Raw genomic sequence first — 9544 nt, 5'->3', positions numbered from 1 at the left:
AGGAAGGAAGGAAGGAAGGAAGGAAGGAAGGAAGGAAGGAAGGAAGGTAGTTAGAAAGGAAGGAGAGAAAGAGAAAAGAAAGATAAGGAAGAAAAGCACCTCCCATCCCCGAATTCCGGAGACCACGCGGTGGGCGGGCCCGGCAGCAGGTGCGCGGGGTGGGGACGCTGGCGCGGTGCTGCCCCCTGTCGGCCACAGACGCCTTCGCGGGCCGTGCCCAGGACCGGGGGGACGCGCCTACCACGGGGGTCTAAGCCTGCGCGGTGGTTTTTTTTTTTTTTTTTTTAGGGTCGGCACACACATTTGAAAGTGCATTAAAGAGAGGCGTGCATTTGTTAAAGGGTGGAGGATAAATGGGAGTTTTTTTTTGTTTTTGAGAGGTAGTTTTGCTCTGCCGCCCAGGCTGGAGTGCAATGGCGCGATCTCAGCTCACCGCAACCCCCGCCTTCGGGGTTCAAGCGATTCTCCTTCCTCAGCCTCCTGAGTAGCTGGGATTACAGGCACCCGCCACCACGCCTGGCCACTTTTCTATTTTTAGTAGAGAAGAGGTTTCACCGTGTTGGTCAGGCTGGTCTTGAACTCCTGACCGCAGATGATCCACCCGCCTCAGCCTCCCAAAGTGCTGGGATTACAGGCAGGAGCCATTTTTAAGATTCCCGGCCTGGAATCTTAAAAAGAACCATAGCTGTAGTGAGGATAGTCTTCCCTAACATTATACTCCTAATCTCTCTAGCTTTCTCTAATGTTACAACCCCTTTGATAAATTTTTTAAACAGATTTGAGGGAGAGAAAGTGATGCGAACGGTACCTTGTGACTGCAGGAGGAGTGTCAGGGTCTGTGGTTCCCGGCTGTATTCCGGGGGGCCTGCCCACCAGCCCTCAGACAATATTTGATGAATGAATGTGACCCTGGGTTTCAATATCGGTCACATGGAATAATTAATGGACAGCCCACACGGGAAACAGGATGTTTGGGTTAGCTAAACGTAAGGGTTAGAGGAGGGGTAAGTAAAAATATCCTTTTTATAAATCCAGCCTTTCCTGATGACAACATTGCTAAAATTCAGCATTGCTAAATACCAGATGATGGACTTACCAGAGCATGAGGGTGGCATTGCATGGGCCATTGCTGAACTGCCCACAGGAAGCTGAACGTGGGCGCACGTAGGAAGCAGGGGATGTCCTTGGGTACACTGAGAGCCGCCACTCGTCACAGCTGCATAGTATTTTATCTGACTAGCTGCCTATCGCGGGTCGTTCAGGTGACTTCCAGTCCCCGGCTATTACACATCTGTATCCCAAGGTGGCGCTTTGCAAATGAAATCCCTGAAGGGAATTTATTTTCTTCTGATTTTCCCTCTTCCCAAATGTCATCTGCTGGAAGTTCTGGTAACTTGGGTTCTCCACAGGAAAATACCAGCTTCCGCCGGGCGCGGTGGCTCAAGCCTGTAATCCCAGCACTTTGGGAGGCCGAGGCGGGCGGATCACGAGGTCAGGAGATCGAGACCATCCTGGCTGACACAGTGAAACCCCGTCTCTACTAAAAATACAAAAAAACTAGCCGGGCGAGGTGGCGGCGCCTGTAGTCCCAGCTACTCGGGAGGCTCAGGCAGGAGAATGGCGGGAACCCGGGAGGCGGAGCTTGCAGCGAGCTGAGATCCGGCCACTGCACTCCAGCCCAGGCGACAGAGCCAGACTCCATCTCAAAAAAAAAAAAAAAAAAGAAAAGAAAATACCAGCTTCCTTCAGCCGGGGCACCTGCACTGGGCTGCTGGGGAGGGTCTCATGGCCTCTTCAAATGCCGCTGGTGACCTGCTGTGTCTATCTGAAAGTCACTTGATCTCCTGTCCCCTGTTCTCCCTACTCTCCTTTACTCTCTGCTATGGTTTGTGTCCCCCCAACAGTTCATGTGTTAAAAACCCAACTGCCGTGGTAACGGTGTGGGAGGTGGGGCCTCGAAGAGGTAATTGCGTCCGGAGGGCTCTGCCATGCTAGGAAAGGTTCCTGGTAAAAGGATGAGTTCCGCCCTTCCCTCTCTGTCACCTGCTTCCACCTTCCGGCGTGGGAGGACCTTCACCAGATGCCAGCACCACACCCTTGGGCTTTCCAGCCTCCAGAGCCATGAGCCAAATACACTTGTACTTTTTTTTCTTTTTTCTTTTTTTGAGACAGTTTCGCTCGTTTCCCAGGCTGGAGTGCAATGGCATGATGTCAGTTCACTGCAACCTCCGCCTCCCTGGTTCAAGTGATTCTCCTGCCTCAGCCTCCTGAGTAGCTGGGATTACAGGTGTGTACCACCATGCTAGGCTAATTTTGTATTTTTAGTAGAGATGGGGTTTCTCCACACTGGTCAGGCTCATCTCAAACTCCTGACCTCAAGTGATCCACCCACCTCGGCCTCCCAAAGTGCTGGGATTACAGGCATGAGGCACCGTGCCTGGTCAACTTGTACTCTTTACAAATTACCCGATCTGTGGTATCTGTGATGGCAGCGGAAAACAAAAAAAGAAAAGGACACTCCTTGTCCTTTTCTTTACCTCCCGACTACAGCTATCCACAGAGTTGTTTACTGTAAAATAAATTTAGGTGTAGTTTCTTAAATTGTCAGAGGAAAGGAGTTAAAGAAAAAAGTAACAAATAAGGCCTAAAAATAAATTACTGCACATTATTCATAACCTAGAGAAAAGTTATCTTTAGACGACTACCACAATTTGGAAAACATAAACCGTTAAAAAATATTCGGAGTACTGTACTGGTAGGTGTTTATCTCTGGGGTTTCATCAGAAATGAGTGATGTGGGGCCGGGCGCAGTGGCTCAAGCCTGTAATCCCAGCACTTTGGGAGGCCGAGACGAGCGGATCACGGGGTCAGGAGATCGAGACCATCCTGGCTAACACGGTGAAACCCCGTCTCTACTAAAAATACAAAAAAAACTAGCCGGGTGAGGTGGCGGGCGCCTGTAGTCCCAGCTACTCCGGAGGCTGAGGCAGGAGAATGGCGTAAACCCGGGAGGCAGAGCTTGCAGTGAGCTGAGATCCGGCCACTGCACTCCAGTCCGGGCAACAGAGCGAGACTCCGCCTCAAAAAAAAAAAAAAAAAAAAAATAAGAAATGAGTGATGTGTATCTTAAACTTCAATAAACCTCAGTGTTCTTACAACATATTTCTTAATATATCAATTTGACTTTTAAAAACTTACTGAGCAATCCAATTGACTTTATTTCTGGCATTTTTGTTTTTAAAGCTAAAGAGAAACAAACATTATGCCACAAAGTAAATGAAAAAATATTTTTGTATGCTGGAAGCTGAATGTTGTTTCCTAACAGCACACCCGGTGGGACGTGGGCTAGACAGAACGAGAGAGGTCCAGGATGAGCTCCTGGCTCTACTATTTCCTGTCTGTCACCTGGGGCCAATGCCCTCATCTCTCCAGGCCTGGGCTCCTCACCAGGAGCACAAACCAGCCGCGGAGTTGCAGGAGCTCTGAAAATCCACCCAGATGTCTGCAGTGCTTCTTCAGGAAGCCCCAGAGCCTTTAAGAGCAAACGGTGCCCTTCAACCAATGCTCTTGGTATGTCGAGCAAATGGTGCCCTTCAACCAATGCTCTTGGTATGTCAGGCTGCTGTTCGTGCTGAAGCTTCATGTTCTCAGTATCTGCTTTCTCCTCATTGTTGGAGAACTTCCCTTTCTGCTCTCAACTTAAAAATTAACATGTCTTTGAAATAAGAAGTATGTGCACATAGCAGAAAATTTAAAAGATACAAGAGTAAAAAGTAGGTCTCCTCCCCAGCCCCAGCCTCCAGAGCCCCCATAAGACGCACCACAATACCCCCGTTCTAAGGATGCCTGTGTGTGCGTATATATGTAGGCGTTTAAAACAGAATTTGTCATATGTACATATTATGTCGTATTTTCCAAGATAGAAACGGCAGCATGCTATATACACCTTTCCCCGCCGTGTATTGGTGATTGATCCACTTATGACTCTTAGAGCTGCCTCCTTCTTCCTTACAGTGCAGTGTCTAACTCGGGGCGCCTGGTTCTTCCTTACAGGGTACAGTGTCTAACTCGGCGTGCCTCCTTCTTCCTTACAGGGTACAGTGTCTAACTCAGTGCCTGTTTAGGTGGCTTCCAATCTCTTGCTATTACAGCAGTGAACACATATCCTTGTACACATATCATTCGGCACATGGGCAAGTGTATCTGAAATAGTCGAAGGGTGTGTGAATTTAAAATCTTGGTATTTATACCAAATTGCCCTCCATACAAGTTGTGCTGATTCATACCCTGTAGCTGGATGAGAATGCCTTTTCCTTCACAACCTTGCCAACGTAGCCTGCTGGGTGCCAGGAAAAAAAAAAAAAAGGACTTCTCAGTAGAGTCTCCACACGCACTTCGCTTATGCCTGAAGCTAGTGTCGCTTTCTGTGTTAAGCGTTTGAGTCATTTGACCTTCCTTCCCTGGGAACAGTCCCGATCTTTGCTGGTCCTTTTCTTACTGATTCGTGGGAGCTCTTTGTGACTTGGGTTGCAAACATTTTTTCCCAGTTTGCCCTTGTATTTTTCTTACTTTACTTTGCCAGGAAGAAACGTGTATAATTATGTAACTCCATTTCTCAATCTTGTCTTCTGTGACTTTTGGGGACTGCGAGCAGCTAAATAGGGCCTCCTCCACTCCAAGATTATAAGTATAATTGCTTGTGTTTTTCTCTGCTTTTGTGGTTTTATTTTTTACATTTAAATCTTTGATTCATCTGCAATTTATTTTCACAGAGGAGTGAGACCCAGGCTGTCCCAACACCATTTACTCAATAACCCATCTCTCCATTCCATCCGTATGGAAAGCCACCTTCCAAATGCCTATTGTAAAACTTACCCACCAAAAGTGATCCTTGCTGTGCCCATCAGTACTCCTAATGTTCAGTCCATCTCCCCACCTGTCTTTCTCAGCATTCTCTCTGACTGCTGTGCCTTTAGGGAGTAGTGGCTCAGGCCTGTAATCCCAGCACTTTAGGAGGCCAAGGCAGGCAAATCACTTGAGGCCAGGAGTTCAAGACCAGCCTGACCAACATGGCGAAACCTCGTCTCTACTAAAAATACAAAAATCAGCCGGGCGTGGTGGCGTGCCTCTGTAATCCCAGCTACTCCAGAAGCTGAGACAGGAGAATCGCTTGAACCCAGGAGGCGGAGGTTGCAGTCTGCCAAGATCATGCCACTGCCTTCTGGCCTGGGTGACAGAGCAAAACCGTGTCTCGAAAGAAAGAAATACCACCTGACCCTGTGCCCAGCCTGCAGGTGGGCACTCTCCTACCCAGGCCCCACCCTAAGACACTCCACCAAGGAACAAGCCCTGGCCTGGCACTATGGCTTACACCTGTAATCCCAGCACTATGAGAGGCTGAGGCACGAGGGTCACTTGAGCCCAGGTATTCAAGACGAGCCTGGGCAACAGAGTGAGACCCCCATCTCTAAAAAACAAAACAAAACAACAAAAATTAGCCACATGTGGTGGTGCAAACCTGTGGTCCCAGCTACATGGGAGGCTGAGGTAGGAGGATCCCTTGAGCCTAGGAGGTCAAGGCTGCATTGAGCTGTTTGTGTCACTGTACTCCAGCCTGCGTGGCAGAGCGAGATTCTGTCTAAAAAAGCAAAGCCTGTCCTTCCACAAAACCTTTTAGTAGAGGCTCCACACTTCCACGGGCTCCCTTTTATTTATTTATTTATTTTTTTGAGACAAGTTCTCACTCTGTTGCCCAGGCCACAGTGCAGTGGCCCAATCAGAGTTTACTACAGCCTCAGCCTTCCTGGCTCAAACTTCCCAAGTAGCTGGGACCACAGGCAAACATGACCACACCTGGCTAATAGTTTTCAATGTTTTTGTAGTGATAGAGTCTCATACCATGTTGCCCAGGCTGGTCTCAAACTTCTGGGCTCAAGTGACCCTCCCACCTCTGCCTCCTGAGTAGCTGGGAATTGACAGGTGTGAACCACTGGGCCTGGCTGGGTCTCACTTTTTCTAATCTTCCCAATAAGCCAGGAGATGGTGAGAGGTGATGGGAGGGAGAAGGGCAGAGAGGGCTCTCCTGGCAGGAAAATACATGAGCAGCTCTGGCAGTCAGCAGTCTGGAGTCCCAGCCCAGCAGCCATCCCCTGAAGACTGTCTCCTTCAGCAAATGTAAGCCACCCACCTGTTTGCCCATGGGGAGTGATCTCATCATTGTTGCTAAATAATATGAAAAATGATGCACACGACACCTTCAGCCACCTGCTGCAACTGTCACTCCCGCTCCTGGGACCCCCCAGCACTGAGGCTCCACACATGGGCAGATGGGGGTGGCCCAGACCATGCTCCCGGAACCCTGTGCATCATTCTCATCCATAACCTCCCTCTGCTCCCAGATCCTGCCTGGGGCGACACAGGTGTCATCTGTAGCAAGGGCAACTCAATTTAAATTCCCACACACAGAATGCCAGGGCTGCTAACTCTCAATATGTCCTCCAGCCCTGCTCTGTCTTCTGAGCTCCAACCGGTCATTGTCACCTGTACGCCTTTCAGGCAGGCAGAACTCAACAGGCTTGACACTAAATTCATGATTTCCTCCCACAACACTTGTTCCTAAGTCTATTTTCCCATTTTGCTCAAACACCATCAACAACCCAAGCCAGAAACACGGGCGACGTGCCTTTGGGAGGCTTTGTGCTACTCTTAGGCCCTTGGCCCAGCCTGTGGGCAGTTCGAATCTGATACAGAAAGATGCAGGGCCAGCAGCTTCTGTCCAGAGAAGTTAGACTCTGGTTCTGAGAGATTCCCCAAGTGGCTTCAATCCTATTTGGCATATCAGAGGCATAACACAAAGTTGGAGAAAGAAGAATGCCATAGCCCATCCCTTTGGGTCCTGGAAATGGAGGGGAGAGAGAGGAAAAGCAAGAGCACCAAGACACCAAAATGAACGGCACCATGTGTGTGCCCTGCAGGCTCCGGCTGAAGGAGTGAGAGGGCGGGAGGGGTCCCACCCAACTTCCCCGGGGGCAGGTGCTCTGAGGGGGCTCTGCCACAGTGAGCTTGGTCCTCTGCAGAGTAGCCAGGAGGCCCTAAAATTTGGCTTCCCAGGACAGCCTAGGGGTCCTGTGTGTTGTCAAGTAAAAGGAAATCTCCCTACCCAGCAGCCAGCAGGGAGAGGCTCCGGGGGAAGCCTAGATGCATTTTAGACAAAATCATCACATTTGCTCTGACTCTCCACAGCACTTGTCTTCTTAAAGAGCGTCTTTCACGCTGGTCCTAGTCTCCCCTTCCCACCGCGCTGCCTGAGTGAAACCCTAGGTCCTTTGCATGGAGCGTTGGAGCGCGTGCATTGTCCAGTCCATGCCCCAATGGGACACCCTCCTAAACCAGACTGGCTGTATGGCTTCCTCGATCTCAAGTGTCAAGCCTTTTTTTTTTCTTTAATTTTTATTTTAGAGACAGAGTCTCGCTCTGTCACCCAGGTTGGAAGGCAGTGGTGCCACCACAGCTCACTGCAGCCTGAACTTCCTGGGCTCAATCAATCCTCCCACGTAAGCCTCTGGAGTAGCTGGGACCACAGGCACGTGCCACCACACTTGGCTAATTCTTAAAAATTGTTTGCAGATGCCGGGCACGGTGGCTCACGCCTGTAATCCCAGTACTTTGGGAGGCTGAGGCAGGCAGATCATGAGGTCAGGAGATCGAGACCATCCTGGCTAACACGGTGAAACCCCGTCTCTACTAAAAATACAAAAAATTAGCCAGGCATGGTGGCAGGTACCTGTAGTCCCAGCTATTCAGGAGGCTGAGGCAGAACGGCGTGAACCCGGGAGGCGGAGCTTGCACTGAGCCGAGATCGTGCCACTGCACTCCAGCCTGGGCAACAGAGCAAGACTCCATCTCAAAAAACAAACAACAAAAAAAAATGTTTGCAGAAACGGGATCTCGCTATGTTTCCCAGGCTGGTCTCGAACTCCTGGACTTAAATCCTCCTGCCTTGGCCTCCCCAAGTGCTGGGATTCCAGGCGTGAGGGTGAAGCTCCGCAGTGCTGACAAGGCCGGGATCCAGCTCCTGCGCCTGTCTCCAGCCTCACATCGATGCCCATCCCACAGGCAAACACCTCACCTACACCCCCTTCCCGCCTTGTGGCTCTCCCCATTTTCCGAGCGCTTTGTCCCCGCTTGCCATCAGCGGTCCCTTCCCTCAGCACTGCCTTTGTAGGCGACTTGCTCTCCTCCATCAAGACTCAGCTCTTTCACGAAGCCTTTTTTGACCTCTGTGGCCCTGCGAGGCCTCGCCCCCTAGGGCAGCTCCTCCTGCTCCAGCTGGAGGGAAGACGTCACCGGTACCTGCTGAGGACACTGCCGCATCCTGCCTGCACGCCCCCAACTTCCCAGCCTTCCCCTTTTGCAGCCTGTCCCTTTCTTCTGAAATGACCTCTGTTCCGCGACAACACGCTCTCCGAACTGTTCACGTCACTCCATGCCCTGCCTGGTGGTGTGGTTTCCTTCCCAATCATCCCCACTCCTCCCTGAAGCTACTAAACGAGAGGCGCTCAGAGGGCGCTTCCCCGGGCTCCACGCCAGCGGCCTCTGGACCACAGGGGCACTCAGGAAATACGTGGATAGTACCGCGCACACCCAGCAGCACCTCCCCGGGCCCCCTGTGCAGAGTACGGTCCACATCACGGAAGGGTCCCTGGCTAGTGCCTTGTGCACCCATCCAACCTGGCGGAGATTAGGTGTTCGAGAGATACGTATTGCATAGGAAATACTGGAGGGTAAAGGAGGAAGCGGGACTCCTTCAAGGGAGGTGGTGGGGGTGGGACTTCGCGGTTTAGGAATGGTCCCCCGGCGCTCCAACTGCCCCGCCCCACCTCGCCGCAGCGCCTCCAGCACCCCACCCCACCCCACCGCACCCGGTCTCGCCCCGCACCACCCCACCCCTACCTGCTCCGCCTCGCCCCGCGTGCCACGCCCCCTCCGCGTCGCCCCGCCCCACCCGTCCCGCCTCGGCCCGGCCCCACCCACTGACCCCGCCCCGCCCTGCTCTCCCCACCTGCCGGCCCCGCCAGGACGCGCCCGCAGCTCACCTGTAGGCCCAGGGCGACACGCTGCGCAGGTTGGTGGGCGGCCGGAAGCGGCGGTCGGCGGGCCTGCCCCCTGCCGGGCAGCTCGCGTTGCGCGCCTGCTCGCGCGGCCCCAGCTGCAGCGTGTGGTGGAAGGCGCTGAGCACGCCGGCAGCCAGGCGCCCGTACAGCTGCTCCAGGAGCTCCTCCGGCCGGTCCGCGCAGCCCCGCGGCCGCGCCGGGCGCCTGCCCGCTCTCGGGGCGCCCGCGGCCCAGCCGGGCGGCAGCGCCAGCAGGAAGCCGGCTACCAGCATCCAGACCTGAGGGACAGGCCACGCTCAGCGCCCGCGCGCGCCGGAGGAGCCCGCCTGCGCCCCGCGCCCGTGTCCCGCCCGCCGCGCCCGGAGCCGGCGGGCGCCTCCCCTCGTCCCGCGGAGCCGGAGGCCGGCCCGGAGGATGGGAGCCGCGCGGGC

General features: G+C 53.1%; 1 protein-coding gene and 1 pseudogene across 1 annotated transcript; both read right to left on the bottom strand.

The window, feature by feature from the left end:
• The window catches only part of LOC113224802, a 4009-nt pseudogene extending 366 nt beyond the window's left edge, over window positions 1-3643 (bottom strand).
• A 4835-nt stretch (window positions 3644-8478) lies between these two features.
• IL17D (interleukin 17D) lies at window positions 8479-9538 on the bottom strand. The gene is made up of 2 exons (XM_026454206.1): window positions 9096-9538; window positions 8479-8776 (listed from the first exon to the last, which is right to left on the bottom strand). The coding sequence occupies exons 1-2, from the start codon at window positions 9383-9385 to the stop codon at window positions 8479-8481; spliced, it is 588 nt and encodes a 195-aa protein (XP_026309991.1). The 5' UTR covers window positions 9386-9538.
• Window positions 9539-9544: the final 6 nt, after the last annotated feature.

This window comes from Piliocolobus tephrosceles, chromosome X (assembly GCF_002776525.5).
Source record: "Piliocolobus tephrosceles isolate RC106 chromosome X, ASM277652v3, whole genome shotgun sequence".
Lineage (NCBI taxonomy): Eukaryota > Metazoa > Chordata > Mammalia > Primates > Cercopithecidae > Piliocolobus > Piliocolobus tephrosceles.
Note: the sequence above shows the minus strand (reverse complement) of the source record. Positions and strands in the feature narration are given on the sequence as shown.